The sequence below is a fragment of the Centruroides vittatus genome, unplaced genomic scaffold, assembly GCF_030686945.1.
Source record: "Centruroides vittatus isolate TY-2023 unplaced genomic scaffold, ASM3068694v2 scaffold_3315, whole genome shotgun sequence".
Classification (NCBI taxonomy): Eukaryota; Metazoa; Arthropoda; class Arachnida; order Scorpiones; family Buthidae; genus Centruroides; species Centruroides vittatus.
In genome coordinates, this window is record NW_027122703.1 from 4,029,098 (window position 1) to 4,054,167 (window position 25,070).

At 29.4% G+C, this 25,070-nt stretch overlaps 1 protein-coding gene across 3 annotated transcripts; it reads left to right on the forward strand.

The window, feature by feature from the left end:
* Positions 1–971: 971 nt before the first annotated feature.
* On the forward strand, positions 972–23,614 carry LOC136988606 (solute carrier family 25 member 32). 3 transcript variants are annotated; one of them, XM_067286509.1, is made up of 7 exons: positions 972–1,287; positions 6,496–6,646; positions 9,378–9,466; positions 12,700–12,866; positions 14,734–14,847; positions 15,819–15,964; positions 23,412–23,614. In XM_067286509.1, the coding sequence occupies exons 1-7, from the start codon at positions 1,125–1,127 to the stop codon at positions 23,527–23,529; spliced, it is 948 nt and encodes a 315-aa protein (XP_067142610.1). In that variant the 5' UTR covers positions 972–1,124; the 3' UTR covers positions 23,530–23,614. The 3 variants fall into 3 exon arrangements, with proteins under 3 accessions (XP_067142610.1, XP_067142609.1, XP_067142611.1); XM_067286508.1 differs by lacking the exon at positions 23,412–23,614 and adding an exon at positions 22,557–23,381; XM_067286510.1 differs by lacking the exon at positions 23,412–23,614 and adding an exon at positions 22,544–22,655.
* The last annotated feature ends 1,456 nt before the right edge of the window (positions 23,615–25,070 follow it).

Sequence of the window (25,070 nt, forward strand, 5' to 3'; positions counted from 1 at the left end):
TTCGAGGTCCTAGTGAACGTATACTTGCATGGTCCTTTTGTCCGGATCAGTGGCGTAGCGTGGGTGTCAGCCGCCCGGGGCGGAGGAAAATTTCGCCGGTCTCTTAAAATTTAGCCCCCTTAAATAATATACGGGGAATCCTTACAAGTCAGTACAGACGGTGTTGTCAGTCGCTACAATGAGCAAGATGTCATTATTATATATTCATTTAAATAAAGGGGATTCCCCAGTTTTGTCACAGAATAAGTAATGAAAAATTTCGTGCTCATTTCAATCGGTCCGAATCGTAGGTGCGACAAAAATATGAAATGAAATGAGTTATTATTATTGAAGATATTATTATTATTTATTGTGAAAAAAATGCCGCCCGGGGCGGGCCACCCCTGCCGCCCCTACTACGCTACGCCTCTGGTCCGGATGGCCGAGCTTGACCGCTCGTCCTACCGCTAAGGTGGATGCGGGTTCGGATCTGGACGGGCCGATAAATCGCCAGGAATTTTTCGGGGCGGGTTCGACCGGATATGTCGGATCCCGTCCCTCACCACCCGGTTGCCCCATTATGGGCCTGGCCGAATCCATAATGGGCTTGCTAAATGAGGCCCTCAGTACTTACAAGGAGAAAAGAGTTAAAAACGAATTTGCAAGGACCCTTTTATAAATGTATTCTATGTAAAGTTAACGGCTAACCTCATCGGCATGGCTAAAATTCGAAAATTTTGTTACTTCTATGAAATTTAATTCTTTTGTAAAACATCTAATCGTACAATTAATATTTTATTTTTACAGAATTTTTTTAATTTAGTAAATAAATAATGATTTTATACAACAGTAAAAATTTACCGTATTTAATTTTTTTGTATTTTTTTTTTGTTTTTGTTTTTACAAGTTTCTCCACTAGAGTTCCGATAGTCGAAGTTTTTATATACGGAAATGACGTATTTTAGCTCCACTTTTGGTTCGGTGCATTTGGAGCAAGATCGGCGTGTTCGGTGCATGTTTATTTTTGTTACTTTCGGAACGGGAAGAACTGTGATGTAACGATAAGAGCGCACACTTTCGCTTCTATATTTGAATCGGTTTGCATCGGTCTTGATCAAAAGTAAAAAAACGTAGATCTTTCTGTAATGAAAAATATCTTGACGAGTTTCAACGAAAATTATAAAAATTCTGTAGGGTTTAAATTATTATCCCATATCAAATATCAGCACTTAGTTGCCGGCATTGGTGGGGGCTTAACGTCGACCTTAATACTACATCCTTTAGATCTCTTAAAGATAAGATTTGCAGGTAACAATTCATTTTTTAAATCTCTAACGTTTTTTGCATTTTGTTATAATGTTATCACTTGAAAAACATATCGATTAGATATGGTACAGATTGAACAAAACCTTTTTTGTTAAATTCCTATAATTTGATTTGTTAAAACACAGTTTTGAAATAATTCTTAAGTCTTGATGTCATTTAAGTTTTATAGAAAATTTAAAATTTAATTTTTTTTTGGAAATAATTAAACTAGTAGAGTGGTTATGATTGTTTTTGGGTAAGATGTGAATTCCAAATGAAGGATTTGCCACCCAGAGTTACGGGTCTCGCCTGTACGAGCGAAAAAGTTAATGGAACCGTACCCGTATGTGCGACCCTTTGTGAGATATTTGCCTCGGAAGGTCGGATTTTGTCGTGAACCGGCATACTAGTGTATAGAATACTTGATATATAGTTTTAGGGGAACACGGGCTTGTCTTTGTGCAGAGCGTCGGGACGAGCCCGTGTTCCCCTAAAACTATATAATGTCGAGTACTCTGTGTACGGTCGAGTGGGCCGTTTGAAGCTGGCACGGTTGTGTGGGCTAAATAGTTAAATGTGATGGTCTTAATAGAGTGATGCATTCTTGATTGCGTGCAACCAGGAAGTAGGCCATATCTCGTGAATGCGTGTAGAGGTATGGTTCCTTTGACGTTTTTGCTCCTTTGGGTATGGTCTACGGTTCTGACGAGGTCTGACTGTCTTGTTTGGAGGTGTAACTGTACTAGTTTTTGTGCTGTTGGAAAGGAGTTTTTTGTATAGTAAAATGGCAAATGCTTTGATGATCCTTTATCATAATTTATATAGTTTCTTTTATAATGTCAATAATGACAATTAAATAATTATGCAGATTTCGGAGAAAATATTCTTTAGTTTTTATATTTCTTTATTCGAATAAATTGTGTGAGGTCTGCAGTTTGGTTCTTATGAAAATAGACACGAGTGGTTGTCTACGCAAACTTTGGCAGTTAGTTATGGCACCCATTGTTTAAAGACGAGTATTGTACGAGTCTTGATGGAGTGTGAAAATATCCACACTTCATCAAGACTCTAAATATATTTATTTATTATAGTTAGGAAATACATTATTTTCTTGATCATATATGAGAGAGTTTACATAATATCTGGACAACAATGTGTAAGGTTTACAGTAACTTTAACTAGCCAGCCAATAATGGAGTGCACAAAACTGAAAAGGGAGCTTTTCAGTTTTATACACTCCAGCATCGGCTATCAACGGGAGATTTTTTTGGTTAGATTGCCAAAACAAAGATACGTATGTGGATTGTTTGAACACCGAATATAGGCAACATCAGTATGAAAACTGTTAATCAATAGCTTACAAAACTTTGTTTTCCTGTAATTGAGGGATGCTAATGGAGAGTGATTTTAATTCTGAACATTTCTGGAAGTCAAATCCAATGTGAGTCTTGCACCTGGGGCGGTCTTTTTCCTTTCATTTTGTAAGGGATATCTAAAAGTTGGATCATATACAATGTGTTACAGGCAACTTGAAGATAAGCACAGCAGTGGCTGATTGGAAATTCTTGCCAGAGAGATGAAATGTTAGAGGTAAATGGGATCCTATAGGACATAGTAGATCTTAACAAGAGTGAATTCTGCAGGCACAAATGTTATGCAGAGAACTTTGTCTTTTATTTGGAAAGTGAAGAATTGATCTTTGGACAGGATTGTGTCAAAGAACTTTCAGTAGAAAAGCTTCCTCATGTCCTTGAAACATTGGCTTTTATTAACTTGTCTTTTTAAACGTCTATTTTGATTTGTCTAAATTTCCCATCCAAGCTCATTGATTGGCATTATACCTGTTTCCAAGCATAAATCAAAACTACCGTTTTCTATCCCAATAATTCAGCATTGGTTGGTGTCTTTATGTATAACGGGTTAGTTGTTGTATCTAACTCAGTTTGCAAGAGAAGTGAACTTTGACATTAATCTGATGCCAGATTTAATCCCAACTGGAGATGGTTAGTCTTAGGACTTGCATTATTTACTCATACATTCATTGTGCTTATTTTATAAGCATTTAATTCGTTTCTTTCTATAATAAAAAGTTTTAATACATTTAATGAGAGGTTTGGACCTTGTCTGGAGCTTCACAAATAGCTAGTCTAAAGGGGAATTATCTAAGTCTTTCTGTTTAGTGTCAAAGTGATTAGGTGGAAGGCAGAAGGAATCTAAGGATCCTAGTTCAATGACTAATTGATAGTAGGTCAAAGTTCCCCATATCTTGAATCCACATTGTTCTTGATCCTTGTTCATTTGCAATGTTGAACTGTCTTTCTCTTCTTTCATGAAGAACACTTATCCATGATCATATCCTGGAATATCTCAAATTTGGTGAGAGTTCTCCATTGGCAATTTAGTTCTTAATGCTTACTAAAGGCTTGTTCAGATACATCCAGTACTTTAGTAACTTACCACAAGCAAACAGTGAATATGTAAAGTTGAGTAGTGTAATGAAATGATTTAGTTCAGTAAATCCATTTAATTCTTTTTCCTGGTCAAGTAAACAGCCTCTTCCACTATCACTGACCAACTAAGTAAATTCAAAAAGGATTGTTTTTAGTTGAGTTAATATCATTAGTTTCAACATTTCCTGTAGCATTAGTCAGTTAGTATTAGACCCAGAAGTACCTAAAGAGGGCTAACTCATAAATTTAAAATATTCAAATATTTAATAAGTAACTTTTTATTAGTCTATGCACAACAATTGTATTACAGACAGTCTGATAAACCATATTTGCCTTCATAAATGTTTTTAAAAACAATGTTTTGAAGTTTGAACAAATAAATAAAAAATTTTTTTGTCAGTGGGGAGGATTTCAGCTCGGGTGACCATCTGTCATCCCCATTTTTGATCCTCTGTCCCTGGAATGGAATCTTGTCTCTGTTTTTCATTTCCTTGTGGTTACTGTAATAATGTCGCCACAGTTTTCCACCATGTGTGTCCAATGTCTTTGGCATTTCCAAGTAATTTTTTTAATGAAGTAACCAATTTTTTGAGGAAATTCCAGAAAGGAGCCAAGTTTTAAAATTAGAATTAGCAATTATTTATCATAACATTGTCACAATGCCAGGCTTAAATTTTTTAGTAGAGTCTTGCCCCTGTACATCACACTCTTCCTGTTAGCAACAGAGTCGTGCTGGTTATCTAACTCCTTTTCAGGGAAAATTCTGAATTAAAATAATATGATTTGTAGTTCAAAGCAGAAGTTCATGTATAGTTAATCGGGGCCTCCTGCCCCTAAGCTTTCCATGTCTGGTCTCGAGTTTCATCTATCTAGCTCCGTTTTCGAGATTAAGGAAGGACAGACAGGTGACTGACAGTGGGAATTTATAGGTTTAATAATTTTTTCAAATTGCTGCCCAACAAAAAATATAGCTATAAACCTTATTAAAGGAGAGCTATTTGATGAAGCAAACAAGCTTAATCAAAATTAGAATGTTTAGGTCTCAGTAATGTGTATACACAGTACTCTTTTGAGAGTACTTATACATATACCTGTAGGATGCTACTGTGTACCCTAAAAAGTAACAGTTGATATCCCCTTTGCCGCAAAAATCTGGTCACCCTACTTAGCCCGTGTAGTCCTCCCCTTGTATCTGCTGCTGTATTTGTTGCCACCACTAATACATCTATGCCTGTCCATCTGGAAGCTTGCTGCATGCTCAGCTGCAGCAAGCTTCACTTTTTATGCACTAAACTGTTTAGTAGTAAGTATCTACTAACCATTTGACTAAATTACTGGACATGTCTAAACAAGCCTTAGGCCCCTTTGTGGTTAAAGGTTGAGTGGCCAAGCAGTTCTGTTTCCTGAACACTGGGAGTTCACTCGTGGGTTTGGACTTCGCCAGGACAGGCTGGCCTTGTGGAATTTTCTGAATTTTCTCCATGTCTGTAATGCCTGAATAGGGTGATTTACCCTTAAAAAGACCTCCCGGAAGGCATCCCCCTTGGCAGATCGCCTAAGTGTTGCGTTGCCATAGACAAACAACAAAACAAACTGAACAACCTTACCAGTAGGTCTAGATCATCCATGACTCATCAAAATGTTTACAAGTTATCTGATACAGAAGTATTGTTCCTTTTTGTGATGAATATTTATGTTAGAGTTTTGGTTTGATTAATAAAACTTAAAAGTCAAAAATAAATTATGTATTTGTATGTAACATACAAATATTTTGGACACACAATTTTCAAAGATAAATGAAGATAGCTTTTGCACAATATTCCAAAATAATTTATATTTATATATATATCCATAAGTCCACAACATTTAGCTTTTATTACAGGATTTAATCTTTATAAGGTGTTTAATTTTTCCCCAATGTTTGATATTTTCTTTTACTTATTTTTCAAGTCTAATTATTTTATTACATTTTGGGGAGTTTGTATTCTTATATATTTGGCATTTTATTTCATTGCATTTTTGTTGTTGAGATTAAATTTTCAGCTATGAATTAATTAGTCCATTTGTTCAATATTTATATTTTTACTTTCCTGGCTGTTATAACAGAGGGAAAGTGTGGCAATTTGGCAAAAAATGGCCCCCCAGATTTTTACATTTTTGGACTTCCTTGAAACGTCGAGAAATGCAAAAAATTCTGGGGTAATTTTTGTATGTATGGATGTTCATGTGTGGGGGGGGCACAATTTTATTCACCCTGTTTGAAGCTTAGTAACTCCTGTGCTTTTGTTGAAAATTTCGGAAATTTTGCAGGGAGGTTTGTTTATTAGGAGGATTGATGCTATTAAATTTTGGTGGTTAAAGATTGACGGGGTGGGGAGATGAATAGTTAGTTTGACAATAGTTTTCATGTTGACTAGATGACAAAAATGGTCAGCTATTGGAGAATTGCCTGAATAATGATAAATATAGAGCTTTGACAATATTGAATTTAAACAAATGAGAAGTGTATTTGGTAGTTCCTGCAATACAAATTTAAAACATTGGTTATGTTTATCTTTCTGTAAAACTTTATCATATCATTTTTGATGATAACATATGATATAAATTTAAAATCATAAAAAATGTTTATAATAAATATTATCTATCAGATTATTTTGATGATAATTTTATAATAAATTTTACAAGTGTATTATAGAAAATAATAAATTGATGAAATTATATTGAAACTAATTTTTAATTATTTTCCCCTCCTCTTTTTTAGTAAACGATGGATTAAAAAACAGACCCAAATATCATAATCTTAGAAATGCCGTTAGTCAGATAGTGAGAGAAGAAGGTGTAAAAGGATTGTATCGAGGAGTTGTGCCCAATTGTTGGGGTGCTGGAACAGCATGGGGCTTTTACTTTTTATTGTAAGAACTCTTTTAATTCATATATGTTAATAGCTTAAAGTCTAGATTTGTCTGAATAGAAAAGATTGTAAATTTATTATAGAATATTTAATAATTTTCTATTCATTCACTTTAATAAATAAACCAAACTATATAAATACAAACATTATAACAAACTTAAAGGGATTCCTAAAAATGTTTGTTAAACTGAAAGTTTGCTATGATGAAAAATGTGTATAAATTTATCAAGCAAGTTAAACAGCTAAATATTAAGTTCACGCATGAAACAAAGACATTATATATGTTATTTATTTCACGTGAATAAAGTTGTTTAGTTCTAAAGTTGTCAATTTAAATCCCACATCTGAATCCTTTTCTTCCTATGCTTTGGTTTCTTCCACTAGTAGTAGTTCTTTCCACTAGTAGAAGTAAAAATTGCAGGAATTCTATTAATGCAAGACTAACAAAAAAGAACATAAACTGAAAGTGTATTAGGAATATGTTCATACATTGAAAAACTTTTCTCATGGATGTCTGTGGAGGTTGGTTGGAAAACTAAAAGTGTTATTCTGAAAAGTATGAAATTCATGACATTAGAATAACTTTTTTATTAAATATATTAGTAATTGTAAGAATTTTTTTTTAATAAGCATGTTACAATTTGATGAAAAATTTGAATTAGTATGAAAACAAGTAAAAAGAAATGTGGCATTTGATCCATTATTCTCTTTAGAAGACAAATGTGTTATTGATTTCAAATCCAAATCAACTTTGTGATGTTTATCCAGATGCAGATGGATTATTCAGAGTTATTGATTTTAAATTTGATGAGACTTGTATGCTATAACAGTCATTTGTCAACATCAATTTATATAAAATTGCAGTATAATATATATATTGACCAAACAATTAAATTGATCATATAATAACAAAATGTTAATCAATATAAAATTCATCGACCTTATGTAGACCTTGCACGTAAGTAAAAAAAAAAAGAAAACCATTACTAATGTTTTCTGTCTGTACCTAAGACCTACTTCAAGTAGATTTTTTCAAAATCGAATCTACTTGAAATAGAACACTAGTAGCAGAATGTCTTAGGAGTAGACCAAAAACATTAGTAACAGTTTTCTCACATGCAAGTAGCATATTAAGTTAGAGATTATATTGTAAGCAATTTTAATTAGTCTTTGTTAATTTTAGTTCAGACATTTAATGAAATTAATTAACATATGCACATACTAAAGTGGGAATTGGTACTTACGGCAAAAAAATATTTGTTAAAAAAATAGAAACTCACATTGTTACATTATTCAATATTACCGTATTAGCCCGAATATAACGCGATATTTTTCGACCATTTATTTTCCGTTAAAAAATCGACTCGCGCTAAATTCGGGGTTTAAGTAATGGAATGTAATATAAACAAGGACATTTTCCTACAGAGATTGAAACGCGACTGAACGTCAGACCTAGCTCGACCGACCACTTCAAAACAACCATGTGATCTAGTTAGTAGGCCTGCGCTTTTGTTTGCATAGCGCTACTATAGTAAGGCTATGTCTCCGCTTGTTCGAAGTTCATTAGTCACGTGATTTTTCGACCGCCTTTTAGTCACGTGGGCTCTCACAGACGCCATTTTTTATCTTAAAATTGTGAAATTTTTGGCTTCGCTCGAAAAATTATTATTACATCTTTCTTTTCTTTATTTTCTCTACTTTTAAACAATGTAAAATATTTCTATATTGACAAAAATGCTTTATTTGTGTCGAATTTAATGTAATTTGATACGTAAAACGCAAAAAATAAACATATCAAATTTCAACTCGCTGTAATTTATCTCATGTTTCACCGATTGCCATCGGGTTTGTTTGTAAATGGGGAAGAAATATGACTCATTCAAGTTAAGTCAGTAGAAATTTCGTACTACTGCGAGAAAATTTGTCAATAGACCCGCTTTACCCCCTAACGCGAAAGTCAATAAACGCTAATTGTTTTATAACCCTATTTTCAAATGCTTCTTTCGGAGTTGTAAATCGACCAATTGACTAAGTTTTTATTTTGTTTTACTCAGAAAAATGTTGTGTTTAAGATTTAACAGATATTTTCTTTACATTTTTACACATGAATTTTATATTTAATTTTTTATGTGATATAGTCGTGTGTTAGGCTTAACTCGATCATTGACATGAATGTAACCTGTGTTATTAGCTATAAATACCTAAATAAATGCTTATCTGATTGAATTTTACTTTCTTTGAATTCTTTTATGAGTATTATTATTATTTTTCTAAATATCTTTATGAAAATTTTGGAGTTGCGTTAAATTCGGGGTCGCGTTATATTCGGGCTAATACGTAAATAGTTTTTATAATAGTTCTATCACTTGGACACAAGGAACCAAAATGTTTTTATATTGATAATATGAGTTGATAATTACAAAAGATCCTTTTTTTCTTATGCCCATCAAAAAAACACAAGTAAATGTGGAAAATCACCTTCAGCAGTACTAAAAGCCAGATATGCTAAAGAATAGAATTTGTTGGAATTATAAAGACATTTACATTTTTATGATTAGTTGCATGCCTGTCTTTACAATTTTATAATTGGTTTGTATGTTCATCTATTTCAAAATATTTTAAAACAAATTTCTGAAGTACTTTTTCAGAGCTCTTTTCTTATTAGATACAAATTTACATATAAAGTTTTGTATGATTTCCACTCTTAAATTAGAACTTTTTACATTTTTTAGTTATAATGCAATTAAAGCATGGATGTTAGAAGGAAATGTGAATAAACAGTTAGGTGCTGGAAGGCATATGCTAGCAGCTGCAGAAGCAGGTTTGTATTAAATATATCTTTAAAACATTTCTGGCTCTTAAAATTATTGAATATAATTATTTTTATTCATGATTTATCATTTTGCAAAGTGGAGTTATTTATTACTGTGTCAGAATGAATTGATCAAACTTATCTTATTCCAGAAGTTTAGTCAATTTATTCTGACACAGTAATTTTCTCTTTACAAACACAACACAGTAGAGCATCGTTTATCCAAAAGCCGGTCAACCGAAACGTCGGTTAACCAAAAGCTTTCCAGTCGGACTGTGTCGTGCTGAATCGGACGTTTTTGATACTAGATTAACTTCTAAAGTATAATTTTTTTGTTTTTATATTTTTCAATATATTTATTTTGTTCGTACAAAATAAACAAATAATTTTTAACGATATAATAGCCATGATTATTATTATAAAAATTTTCATTAGGCTTAAAATCGACAAAAATTCAATGCATTCGACATGCAACAGAGAAAAATTTCAACACGGGACAGGTTAATATATTTTTTTGTACATAATTGGTTTTCCGAAAAATAAGTTAGCCGAACAACCCCAGTCCCCAATTGATTCGGATAAACGACGCTCTACTGTATTGGACATTTAGTAAACTCTGAATTAATGTAAGTTGAATCGCTGTTAATTCATTATGAAAGTGATTAACTAATCTATCTTTCAAAATGATGAATCATGATTCATCATTTTGAAGATAGATTAGTTATAACCCATGTAAAATAATTGAACACAAGAAAGTCACTTAACTAATAATTGTCACAAAACTCCAAAATAATGTACAATTAAATACAAAATACTAAAGTTGACTGACTAGCATACTTGGCTAGAATATTCCTGAACAAAACTGATCAGGAATGTTTTATTTCAGTTTTATAGTAATCTTTTATATAAGACCACCAAAAGATGGATGTCTATCCATCTTTTGGTGGTCTTCCCCACAGTCTGGTATCTTCCTTGCTCCCCACTCCATGCATTCCATGGTAAGTCCCCTGTGTCCATTCTCACATGCCCATATCACTTTAGTCTCTTAACCTTAAAAATACTTGTTATGAACTGTTGATTTGATATATTTCTTAATTCATAATTGTCTTTGTCTCCATTTGTCATTTTCTGTATCAAACACTGGGCCAAAAGTTTTCAGTAATACACTGTTTTCAAGAATTCTTTGTTAGTTGATTTACAAATTATAAAATTATATTACAAATTTGTTAATGTGGAATGTATGTTTATGTAGGGAAATTGTCAACCAAAATAGAAACTGTTGAGATTTATAACTATTTTTTCTATCATAATTTTAGAATTATTAATAGAAAAGTTTGTCTTTAAAGTGGAAAATTATATCAATGATTACTGTAATGTTTATTAATTTAACGATTTTAATACGTTATGCACATCTTCCAGTCTTTAAAAGTAGTTGTATAGTTTTTAAATGTAATATTATAGTTAGTGATGCCCAAACTATGGTCCATGAATACATTTGTCACACAGCCATTAAGAGTTTGTATGGGTTCAAAGGTGGAGCAAGCCCCATACAAGCTCTCCCTTAGTCTCTTATTTTTTGAACAGATGAAAAGTGGAGTATTTCTTTAATAAAATCAGTCTTAAAGATTTTATTTTCTGTTAGTAAAAATGATGTTAATTTTGTAAGGATAGGAATTACTATGGGGCTCCTAAGTTTTCTCCAGGTCTACCCCTCTTGGCAGTCCTGTTGACATATTACTTACAAATGATAGAAATAGGCCTACTTTTGATATATATGGAATATACAAAATATTTGTGGCCCTCCTATTTATTTATTTAGCGTATGGCTACACATCTAATTCATAAAAAGAACAAATCATAAATGAAAGAACACAAATCATAAATGTAAATCTAAGTTAGAAATATAGTTTAAAGTACTTTCAGTCACAATCAGGAAGTCACTCAGTTGTCCTGGAAAAGATCTTACTGGACAATCTTCCAAGTTATGGTGTATAGTCTGTCTTTCAGCACCACAGTCACACTGTGGGGATGCAACTTTTCCTCGCCTAAAAAGACTGTCCCTGCACACCCCATGTTTGGTCCGAATCCTATTTAACACACTCCAAAGATTTCTGGATAACTCAAATCCAGGTGGTCGCTTTGTGATACAAGGAAGTTGTCGACTGTCCACCGGAGAGACATCAGCCCAGAGCCTTTTCCAAGATTCAGTGAGGTTGAAATTATTGGAATGCAGGGATTTAGCTCTTAATAGGGGAGGGTGTCTTGATTTAAGCCGGTTTATGCTGAGGTCATCAATATCAATGAGGCCCTCCTATTTATGACTTATATACAACTTGGCTCCCCACTATTTTGGGCACCACTATTATCTACTATAAAACTGAAAACTGGGCAGTCTTGCTATGCCAAAAACAGCCACTAGGGACACCCCTAGCTATTATTTAAATTAACAATATATTAAAATATTGTTACAGTATATTATTATTTTTATTTGTAATAGGAATCCATTATTATTATTATTATTATTTTTATTTAACAAAAGAATTTTTTAGTTTAGTGTTTTTATGACTTTTCAAAAAATTTAAATTTAAATACGTATTGAATGTTATTAAGTTTTTTAAAATTTGTTTAGTTAGTCTAACCAATCTTATAATATAATCAAGATGGGTTGATGATGATGATAATAATAATAGTAAGTGCAGAGCCCAGTTACAAGTTGAAAGATGAAATTTGGTACACAGTTAAGGTATGCCATGAGAAGGCACACTAAGAAGGGATTTTTGGAAATTATCCCTGTGGAGAGGGAGGGGGTTAAGGATTATATTATAGAACTTGGCTTTACTATACTATTTTAGAAGTGGTTTTTTTGCATTTTTGTAGAAAATTGAACATATTTTTAGACCATGTAAAAATTCTCTAATTAGTCTGGAAACAGGTGGATCTAATCTTGCACCTGGTGAAAACAGTTAAGATTGGCTATGATCTAATAATACTAATCTTTGCTATCATTACTTTTTGCCCAAGCAACGCTGGGCCATCTGCTAGAAAGCATTGTATAAGTCTCATATTAGTAAAATCTTAAATTTATTAATAATAATTTATTCATTATTCATAATAATAGTGTTAGATGAGCATAATTAGTATGAGTAATGAATGTAATAGAAATAAAAATTGAAATCATTAGGACTAACTTGCATTTGGGATATGGAAAATATCTATTCTAAAATCATATTTAATTCTAACAGGTGTACTTACTTTATTTATTACTAACCCTATTTGGGTTGTAAAAACAAGACTATGTCTGCAATATGCTGAATGTAATACAGCCCTTCCTACTACAAAAGTATATAAAGGTACATTGGATGCTCTTATTAAAGTGTATAAATATGAAGGTATTGCTGGATTATATAAGGTAAGAGAAGAAATTTTATTTAATGTATATAGAAGCTCTCTTTATTTTCTTACCTTTTTATTTTAAATATACAGTGAACTCCTGTGCAATGTGAGATACATTCTGCATTATAAGAAACATGTTTTTATAAACCTCATGTTATGTATGAACTGTGAGTGTGGCTTAATGGAGAAATAGCCAGAGTTAGAAATGTTTTATGAATATTGATCTGTATAACACATTGTACAGGGATCCACTCTGCATGTCTTTATGTATAGATATTCTTTATGCTAAAGGAAAATATGCTTTGCTCAAATTTGTGTTAATCTTCTAATATAAACCCTTGGATAAATCAATTTTTATTGTTTTTCTATTATTACATTAGTCTAATATGTCGTGGCTATAATTTGGCTACGGGAGGGCGGCAGATACCTCTCTGGTGAGAGGGCATCTTTACAGCATTGGAGCACAAGGTGTGCTTGCCATCCATGTAGAGCTCGTGAAACCTTTTGTAATTAACAATAAAGTTATGTTGTTAAAGGCTTAGATTAATAGTGAATACAGAAACTCTAACATGCGAAAATAACATAATATAAGTAAATGTATGAGTAAGACAATGCTATTTGACAAAAGTTAATTTATTTTAAAGCTACAAATTGAATTAAAAAATTTACTTTGGTTTTCTTTTGCTACTTCATTCTGTAAGTTGTCCAAAGAAAATTTTACTCAAAACACATTATTCACATAAAGTTTCATTTAACATCTTTGTTTAATGTTTAGATTATCCATTTTTCAGTTTTTAATGTAGAAGTTTAATTGAAAACATAAAATTGTAATGAATAAAATTCTTGCTAGATTCCTTGTTTATAATCTACTAGCCTAAATATCTGGCATTCCACAGAATACTGTAAAGATTCTGTAAATGATGCTATAATTGGATAAAATTGTTACAACTGGGCATCAGTTTCTAATTAATTTTTACACCAAAATGGGTCTTAATTGTCTCATTTTAGGACAAATTTAGATATATAGTTAATTTAAAAGTTTCCTTTTAATATAGACTGACAAATAATCCAGCAGTAGGCTATCGTTTAAGATGATAAATCAGATTATAGCTTAAATTGCCTGATTATTTTTATCCATGATGTACTTTTGACATATAAAAATATAGTAATTTTTTGCTTAATTTATAAAAAATAAATTGAATTATTGAGGAATTGATTTTGTTTTTATTTGGGAATGACAAAATGAAATGATGTATAAGACCTTGTGGTTTTGCATTACTTCAGGATTTAACCAACTGCATAATCCAGGAATTGTAAATAAGCCGAAATATTTCTCAAATATCAATATATTAAATTTAAACTTAATGACTGAGCAGTAAAGGCAACAGCCTGCTACTATGTGGGATCCTGGATTAAATCCAAGCAGGAAACTTCAGCAATTTTTTATGGGTGATACATCCAGCTGTCCCAGTTGTGGACTGGTTGAATTTATGGTGGGCATAATTAAACAGCCTTTTAATACTATAGGAATTAAAGAATGAAAATAAATAAATTTTTATTAATTACTTGTCTATATCTGGAAAAACATGAGCTGTTTAAAAATAAAAATATTTCTAAAGTATAGTAAGTTAGCTTCAGGAATAAATTTCTTGTGACCAGCAAGGGAATCTGACACTGCTTTCAGTGTGATTTGGAAAATTATTTTTGCTTAGTTTTTATATATTTCCTATTTGGATTCTTTATATTAGCTGCACTGTTGGCATCTGAAAACCAAACATGACTTTAAATACTATAAAGTTAATTTTAGAATTATTTGAATTGATTTAAGAGACCAAATATTCTTCTGATACTTTGTAATGCTTTAAATATGTTTATATGCATAGGGTTTTCTGCCAGGAATGTTTGGTGTTTCTCATGGTGCATTACAGTTTATGGCATATGAAGAGATGAAGAAACTTTATGCTGATTATTATAATTTGCCACCAGATGCAAAATTGGTAAGTTTAAAGTCTATAATTTTTTAAAATTTTAAATATGCCACAAAATTTTTGATCTATAATAAATAATAAGAGTAATAAATGAATATATAGGGTGGTCATAATTAAAGTTTTCCTATTCAGAGCACCCTGTAGCTGTAACCAATAAACAGATTGACACAAAAGTTTGTATACAGACTGTGGGAAAGAATTTTGCAGAAAAAAATTTAGTTCATAAACTTCTACTATGGAGCACTTTATGGGAAAATACTCAAAACAAAACAACAAAAATGCATTTATTTGTTCTCAAGGCCATGTCTTCTGCAGAGACTGTTTACTGATGAAGGATTGTTGCTCAACATGTAAAATTTGAAGAACAAGTCCTGATATTTGGTTTGTTTAATCATTAACAAACTGTAGAAATAAAAATTATCATAAAAAATTTAATGTTGCTAATTAAAATATTAAGCCTTTTATTTCTGGCTCTTTCTTAAAGATTAAAAATTTTAATAAAAGAATCACCTCAATTTACAGATTACAAAATAATAAATACAGTAGAGCATCGATTATCTGACTTAATTGGGAACTGGGGTTTGGTCGGATAACTGAAAAGTCGAATAACCGAAAAGTATTACAAAAATATACATTATTGGTATAGTGTATTAGGCCTGGTTTAAATACTAGCCTCCCTTTCATGGTCGAGCCAGTGCTGCCAGCTAAAACATGCAAAAATTTAACAAAAATAATAATAAAGTAGCCAAGACATAACCAAATATTGTAGCGCCACATCACTAGCGGACATTTGAATTTGTTGACTAAGAACGTGGTCGGTTACACCGATAAGTCGGATAATCGATGCTCTACTGTACTAAAATCATACACAATAAATTTATTAATTTTATGTAAATTAATATTAAAAATATTAGTCAATTTTTTTGAATAAAAAGTTATATAAGTTTTATATGCTCAGTTCCTTTCTTTTGTTTTTAAAGGGAACTTTAGAATATTTAAACTTTGCTGCGTTATCAAAACTATTCGCTGCTAGTGTAACTTACCCATATCAAGTTGTTCGTGCAAGATTACAAGATCAACACAAAAGTTATGCTGGTGTTGTTGATGTTTTAAAGAAAACTTGGAGGTAAAGTATTATCATTATATTATGATACAGATATTTAATTTTTTTAGATGAATTGTTTCTGTTAAATATCTTCATTACTTCAAATGTTTAAATTCTTAAAAATGTTTACTTTTTCACATTTGAAATGTGACCTATAAGTAATACTCAACTATACAATTGCCTTAAGTAATAGTTTATAGAAACTTAGATAATTTTTATAATATTTAATATTGTAGTAATAAATTAAAAGAACTTATTTTTACAAATAAATTACTTTGATTTAACTAATGAAATATTTACTTTTATATTTATCCAGTACATTATTATTCTTCATGCAATAAATTTGGTTTTTTTTAATCCATTTAAATTTATACGTGTCTATAATAATATATTTTATATATTTATATGAAATCACATCTTAAATCATTTTCAAAAAATAAAATACTTTAGAGTTGCATTACTTTAACTCTAAACATTGAAAATTTAATATTCATTCTCTTTTCTTAACTCCTTAATTATTGTAGAATGTAAACTTTATTGATACTTACTTCAGATAATATTACATAAGAACTATCACAGATATTTTTAATATTAAATATAGATAAATTTTGTTTTCAGTTACTGTGGAAACTTTAATATAAATTAACTATTAGAGTAAATTTTATATAGTTTTAGAATTATTTTAATTATTTTGCAGTTAATAATAGACATACACACACACACACAGATATATTTACAGTAGAGCGTTGATTATCCGAAAGCGTTCCAGTCGACTGTGTCGTACTGAATCAAATGTTTTTGATACTAGATTAACTTCTAGTTTTTTTTTTTTTTTTTCAATATATTTATTTTGTTTGTACAAAATAAAGAAATAATTTTTAATGATACAATAGCCACGATTATTATTATAAAAATTTTTGTTAGGCTTAACATAGAGGAAAATTCAACACAAAGTGACACACAGTGGAGAAAAATTTCGACATGGGCTATATTAATATACTATTATTGGGATATTAATAATGTATTTTTTCATACATAATCGATTATCCCAAAAATCGATTTTCCGAATAACCCCGGTTCCCAATTGATTTGGAAAATCGACACTCTACTGTAATGTACAAGGAAACAAGAGACAGTTTATTCAAGTATAAATGTTTTTGGAACTGTTTTGTTCCATCATCACATCTTCAGCAGAACTTGATCATATAACAGCAACAATAAAGTAGAATAATTAAATGATTCTATTTCATCATTCTTAATTAGGTAAAAATGATAAGAGGAAAGTAATTATTTTATTCCATTATTTGATCTTTAAAAGAATGGTTTCAAAAGCATTTCTCCCTAAATGAAATGTCCTTTTTATACCTTAAGTATTTTTCTGTTATTTATTTAAACTGTCCACGTCAGATGAGATCTGTTGTAGTTGGAGTAAAAATATGAAAAACGATCATTTTTATCTTTTCATCAAAATGGGAAAGATTCAGGCATGAATCTTTTCCATCTTGATAAAAAATTTGGATGTTTGTTTCTCAACAAATTTTATAACATTTTGATGAAGATATAAACAAAACTAATGATGATTTAAAAAATGAATTTTAGAGCATTTTGTTTAGACTTTTTTATGTTGAGTGATGCTAATAGTTAATTACCACTCAACATTGGAAAATTATCAGTTTTTTTTTAGCTTTTCATTTTAGCATTTAGTATTATAATTAATTCATTTATGCTTCAAAACAAACTTTTATGTTTTATTCTAATTTTCATAGTCAATGTAAACATGGTAAATGGAATTTTATAGCAGTTAGAGTGAAGAGGATGCTCTTTGCTCTGTAACTACTATAAAATTCCATTTACTGTGTTTACATTGACTATAAATTTGTTCAGTATCATATATGCAAGCTGTAGGTGTGAAGCTTTAGCTTTATAAAATTCATGATACATAACATGGATTTGTAAAACACAATAGAATAATTTATAAGGATGCAAGATTAATTTTTCACTTTTCCATATTTTTTTTCTATTGTCGATGAATGTTGACTAAAGACTGTAGCAAATGCAACTAAAATATGAGTATTGTTTCACATTAAATTTGCTTGTAATTGAATGATAAAAATTTTAGTGCATATTCTATTTTTCAAAATTTACTTTTTGTTGGGAAAGTTTGTTTGCATGAATTATTATTTACTTTGGTTTTAAAAACAGTTAAATTAGATCAGATTAATGTGCATCTAAATATAATATTTTTCTTAAGTCTTAGAGAATAATAGGCACAAATCTTTCTGCAAAATAAAAGTAGCACACTGAGCTATTGCAATGTTACTTTGGCACAGCATCATAAAATGTTATTGATCTTTAGTCTTTTCTGTAAAATGTATTTTTGAAAAATTGGTGACTTATATAAGAATTAAAAGGTATGCTATTTAAGTTTGATTTTATATTTAAATGTTACAAGTAATAAATTAGATAATTTTTATATTATATTTCAGACTTTTTTCTATATTATCAGAAAATAACCAGAAATACAACTTTTATAATGCTCTGATTTAGCACCTGTAATTTTTATGATAGAAAAAAATCAAGCAGTTTAACTGCTCTATTTAATTTTTGGATAATTCATTATTTCTGCTTGTAGAAATTTCTTTAATTTACTCATCTATAATAATTACATGAAAGTAAAAAAAAAATAGTCTTAAATACAATTGTTCCTGTATAGTTAGATATTTAAGCATAGTCCATTGTGCCTTTCTTTATTCAGTATATGATAGCAATTATTTCAAACTATTGTTTGAGTTATGAAACAAAATATACTTTTTTAGACTGTTGAAATTTTAGAATTATTTTAATTATTTTGCAGTTAATAATAGACATACACACAGATATACATGTGATTTCATATTAGTGACTAAAATAAATAAGGTGAAGAGAGGTGAATATTAAATTCATGTTAGTTACTAAATATAATTTACTTGAAGGAATTTTGTAAGTAAGTTGTTGATCAAACTGTAATTAAAATTTGATTGTCGGAATGAAAGGAAATTTAAGTTTGTATATGCTATTTTGGTATGGTTGTTTTTCTATTTTATATAATTATAATTTAAATTTTAAATTTCCTTCCATTTCAACTTATTTGTATTCTGTTATACAGTATTAAATAAATTAAACTGTTAATGAGAAATTTCAAATAAAATATATTTGGTAACTCAATTTAGCAATCACTTTTTTCAATTTATATCAGAAAAATGCTGTCAAGATTTCTGGAATTTTGTGGCCAAAAAAATATATTAAAAGTAGAAAATAACAATTCCGTAATCAATTTGATCTCAGATATTTTTACAGGCATCCATTCTTAAGAATGACTTTACAACCATAGTTTTGAAATGACAGAATTCTTGCAAAAAATTGAGTTAACGAAAATAACAAAAAAATTTTTATTTAATATTTAAATACTAATAAATTATACTGTAATGTAAAACTAAACAGAAATTAATATTTTCTTTATATAATTTCTATATACTTGTAATTAGATGCCAAAAATGGCTAATAGTAAATTACACTACTGTTCTGGTGGCATGCATCCATGCTGATTTTATAAACATTGATTCAGGCATTAAACATATTGTTGAACTTTAGATGAGTATTGGACCAGTACTCTATAAAAAAAACAAAAATTCAAAATGATTTGAGCTCAATTAATGCTTCTCAACCAGTTAAAACAGTTTTTAATATTTCTTGAGATTTACAGAAATTTTTCTTATAACTTATAATAAATAAATAGAGTTTGTGCATGATGTATTTTGCGTTATATTTATCTGACATTATAATTATAAACACACAACATTAGATGGCGGTTGTGCATCCAAACCGGTTACATTGTAAAAATATAACAAACATTTTAAATTTTCTAATCTGATCTACAATATAATCTTTCATTGGTCATACACTATAGAATTTAAACCTAAGTGGGTTTATTTAAACATCAATTATTTTATATTTAAATTTTATGTAAATTTGTTTATAAGTAATAAACTCACCTCAAATTGTCTTGGCTTAAAACAGAATGAATATTCTGTCACAGCTCCTCTTTGTTGCTTGGCCTGCCTTTGCATACATTGAATGCTTGTTGTAGAAGTTTCAATTGTTCGAATTCGGTAAATCCAAATCAAGTTTGTTTTTACTCTGGTTGTAATTAATAGATGATAACTACTAAAAGCAAAATTACAAATATCCGTACAAAGCAAAAACTGTACATTCAACAAACACTGGTCACATTCTTATATATGCATGCGTAGCAATGATGATTCACACTCAATAAAGGAATACAATTGGTTCCACAATTTTATAAAATAGACTTCTAATGTCAAACTTTTCTTAAGCTTATACTGGTACATTGTGTATAAAGTTATAATGTTATAACATATAAGTTATAACATAAAGTACATTGTGCACAAACTCAGTTTATATTCCATGCATAATATATATTTTTTAAATCCCAGTTAATCCCTAGCACAGGGATGAGCAACCTGTGGTCCGCATTAGTATATTGTGCAATCCATGTCGCACAAAATATTACAAAATGATATTATGCTAAATAAAATAAAAATTTAAAATACTGACATCTAGTGATCTGTAATTGTACTAAATACCAAGAGCCCACTTCGTACACATATTTGATGCAACTATAGTTGGCTCTTGGGTTGGTTTATTTTTGCATCTTTAAGAGTGATACAATTGTTTACAAATGCACATATACTTTCATAGACTGTCCATACGTGCTTGACCATTTAGTCTTAAAAAGTGAAGCCCAAGGGAGTTATGTGCATCCGTAAACAATTTCTTTAATGGGACACAAAAATAAACAAGGCCAACTCTGATTGCAAGGACTATCTGGTAACTTAACCTGACTTCACTGGACACTTCATATAGAGCTGTAAAGTTTTACAAATGCTTTGTATTGTTGCATTTAATTTTTTGGTTTTTTTTTGCAAATCACATACTATTTATCTACTGTGGTTTATCCGAATTATAGAAAAAGGTATGTTAAATATTTGAAATTTTACGGAAATAGAATTTTTAATGTGGAATTTTGAATTTTAAATATCGAAGTTAGAATTTCTGTTTAATAATAAATGTTACTATTAATTTCTAAAATTGAGATTAAAAGTGTTTGAACTAGAAAATTATTAATATTTTAAAAACAATTCAGACTTAGAACTGGACAGTAATAAATATAAAAACAACATATGAGAACATTTCAACTTTACATTACTTTCAATGCTAGACTGACTGACCTTGAGATTTGCACGTGGTTTTGTACAATAAAAACTCAATATATTTGTTATAAGCTCGATGACAAATATTTAGCCAAATACATCTGATGTATTACATTTGCATCACTTCCAGCAGTCACATTAAGTACAATATACTTATGTTAATTTATGAATATATGAAAAAAACACAGGTAAATCACAAATATTTAATCTTATGTGTGGCCCATGTCGGTTCGAAAGTTTCAAACGTGGCCCTTACATAAAAAAAGGTTGCCCATTCCTGCCCTAGCACAATACTACAAGTAAATGATGGAAAGTTTTAAAACATTTCAAATCATTTACTTACACCTTTGTGTTGTTATTTTATTGCCTATAATAAATATAAATTATCTGTAATAATATTTCATTTGATGTTTTGGTTATATAAGTTATAAGTGACAAATAAAATCTCATAAAAATTTTTGAAATTAGTCTGACTTAAAGAATGATCTATTTTTATCAAATAAAAATAGATCAATCATTGTAAGCATTATACATACAATTTTTGAATTTTTCTTTATTATTGAAATAAAAAATTCAAAAAATAAATTTAAAAAAAGTTGCAATATCTTATTTAATATAATAATTAAATACTTCAGAAATTAATTAATTTAAAAATGTCTCTCTCAAGTTAAAGTAAGACATATTCTTTATTCAGTATATTTATCTTCAATAAATTGTAGACGAAAGATCAATATTCAAATAATAAATGTAAATGTATATATATTTATGACTTTTAAAAAATATTCAGTGTAATTATTAGAAAAATTTACAAATATGTTTGTAAAATAGAAAATTAGTTTTAGCATTCTTAGCCATGATTTTTGCATAGATATTAACAATTCAGATGAACATTTAAATATGATGAATAGTATTACAATATCATCCTTTAATGTTTTTAAATTACCATCATTCACATTACTGTATTTATTTGTTGTTTTTAAAGTCCCTATTAATCGAAAGTGTGCTTTGTCAACAGTAGATTTTATTTTGTAAAAGTTAGCCAAGCAATTCATAATACTCAAAGAAAGCTCTAATTTTTTTTAAAAATTTACTTGAAATGCATTTTTCAGAAATTGGAAATTTACAACACTACATTTACACACGACAATACCAATTGCAACACATTTGAAAAGTATTGTTAAGCTACTTTAAAAAAGACATTAATAATTTATTTTTTTATTTTAAAACAAATGCTGGATAAAATGTGTCTTTTCTTTAATTTGTGAGATTATTTGTAGTAATATAATTAGTGATTAAAAATACCATGAATAGATTGATTACCCTAGGATAGTTTTCCTTCTTAGGTTTGAAGGCATAAGGGGTTTTTACAAAGGTCTACCAGCATATTTAATCCATGTCACCCCAAATATATGCATCGTCTTTCTAATATATGAGAAATTTCGGCCTTCGGACATTATCCTCGCCAATCAGGAAGAATAACGAATTCCGTGATTTAGGACGCGTTGAGGGCATTAGAACATTTTGGACACGTATTTATTTAATCCAGAGCTTTATTTATTAGATGTATAATATTAAGTTATGCAGAAGACAAAATGTAAATTTCATTCCATACTGTATGCAATAATGCTCTTTCCATTCTTTTTTTCGTGTAAAAATTTCTGTCATGTTTTTTTGTTCTGTGTACTTTTAAAAATTCTGTTGCGTGACTAATGAATTCTGTAAAATCTAACTGCTTAAAAAAATTCTTTTTATTGCCTTTTCACATCTTTTGTTTTGTAAAAAATTTCAAACACGCATGTAATTTTCTTTGCACTTCAATGTTTTTCATTGTTTCTAGTATTTGTCATCAAGTCTAATTTGTTCTTATGTTCTCATGATGTTCTCAAATCTTATATGTGACCTCTCTGCTTAAATGTGTGTGTACCGACCAACAGCTTTGTGCGACTTCCGGATTCAAAACCGCGGGGGGAAATTGTTTCCCCGTATACATGCGCACAACTTCCGAGGAATAAAGTTTCCCAATTTTTATATATTTAAATTGGTTTGTAACTTTTAAATTTATTGATAATTGCACGATAATATATTTGGATACAAATGACAGTTTTATGTAATTTTCGGAAAGTCGTTTAATATTGCAATAACAAATTAATTTAAGAAAAAATAGAGATTTTAAGGAATGTATTTCCCTTCTTGTTTAGGTATGAAGGGATTGGTGGTTTTTATAAGGGTCTACTCCCCAACTTGTTGCGGGTGACACCTGCTACAGCCATAACTTTTGTGGTTTACGAACATATTTCACGTTTTTTACTTAACTGAGGTCATTTTTAAAGCATTGTCATTCCAGTTTGTAGAAATATGTTGTAATTGTTACAAAATTTAAAATAAAAAATGATTTGTTTAATTGTTTTCTCTTTATTTAACCGAAATTCACATTTTTATAATTAAGAGCCAAGATAGATAAATTTTAAAAATTGTATTTTTCTATCAAACAATAATTACATAAATATTACAATGGTGCTCTTTTATGTAAAGTCTTAAATTTTTCTTAACAATATCATATTAAAAAGCCAATTATAAAAACTAAAGCAACTTCGTACTTAAATTATCACAATTGTCGATACATGTCGGGCTAGAATTTGATTCAACCATTATACTAAGCAAATTATTATTGTTTACCTTTCTAAAAGTAACTATTTAATAACTTCAATTATAATCTAAAACAATACAAAAACTAATTTAAAACCTATACACATTATTATGACAGTTATTTTTATTTCAAAAATCTGTTGTCAACAAAACTACCATATTTTCATACAAATCCAAGGAAATTGCATGATGTTATTGTTTTAAACAAGAATAAATATAATATATAATATGGACATTAAACATATATATATATATATATATATATATAATCCATATATATATGTTAATGTCCATATTATATATTATATTAATGTCCATATATATATATATATATATATATATGATGTTAATGTCCATAATTATATATATTATATTAAATGATGCCATATATATATATGATATATATATATAATATATGTTAATGTCCATATTATATGTTCCTTTATATATATATATACATTAGTCCATATTATATATATATATATATAATATGGACTAATGTAGTGGTTCCCAAACTATGATTCCCTATGATTTGCAGACCCTTAGGGTTCATTCAACATGTGTTTTATATGAGGCAAGTGACCTTGTATCAAAAATAAGTAATGTTCTGTGCAGAAACTCTATGTATTTTTATCGGCATATTTTTAGGAAGATACTTCTGAATGTTTTGTGGGTCCAGTTTGGGAAACACTGCATTAATGTATTGAAGTTTCTCATTTACTGGAAAAGGAATTAATTAATTTAGGAAAATCAAAGCTTTTCTTGAATTGTGTACTTCGGTCTCACAAAACAATGTTACAAAATAAGTCTTTTGATATTCTGAATTTTCTATTTCAAACCAGTACAAGTAAGCTAATTTGAATAAATATTTACATTTACTCCAATCAACTTTACAAATAATTTATCTTAAATATTTTGAATTTACATTTAAAATCATATCACAGTTGCAATATACTTCCATAAATATTAAATATAGCATTGTGAATAACAGTTGATTACCATACTTTTCTCCAGAAACATTAATAGCAGAAATTTATGTTTATGGTCTCTTATACATTTAAATTCAGTATAATTCTGTAAAGCAAAAAATAACTTTCTTAAATGTTCTTAATTATAATGCCTGAAGACATCCCAAATGGATTAATGCAGTTAATTTCAAAAAAATTGTGTATAAATTTCTATTATAATTTAGTTTACTAATTGTTTTTTTT

Excerpts from the sequence above, each read along its gene's own strand:
- LOC136988606 (XM_067286508.1), top strand. The coding sequence starts at position 1,125 with ATGAAAAATATCTTGACGAGTTTCAACGAAAATTATAAAAATTCTGTA. Across the intron at positions 1,288-6,495 it reads CTTAAAGATAAGATTTGCAG|TAAACGATGGATTAAAAAAC; the intron begins GTAACAATTCAT and ends CCTCTTTTTTAG. Across the intron at positions 14,848-15,818 it reads TGCCACCAGATGCAAAATTG|GGAACTTTAGAATATTTAAA; the intron begins GTAAGTTTAAAG and ends TTGTTTTTAAAG.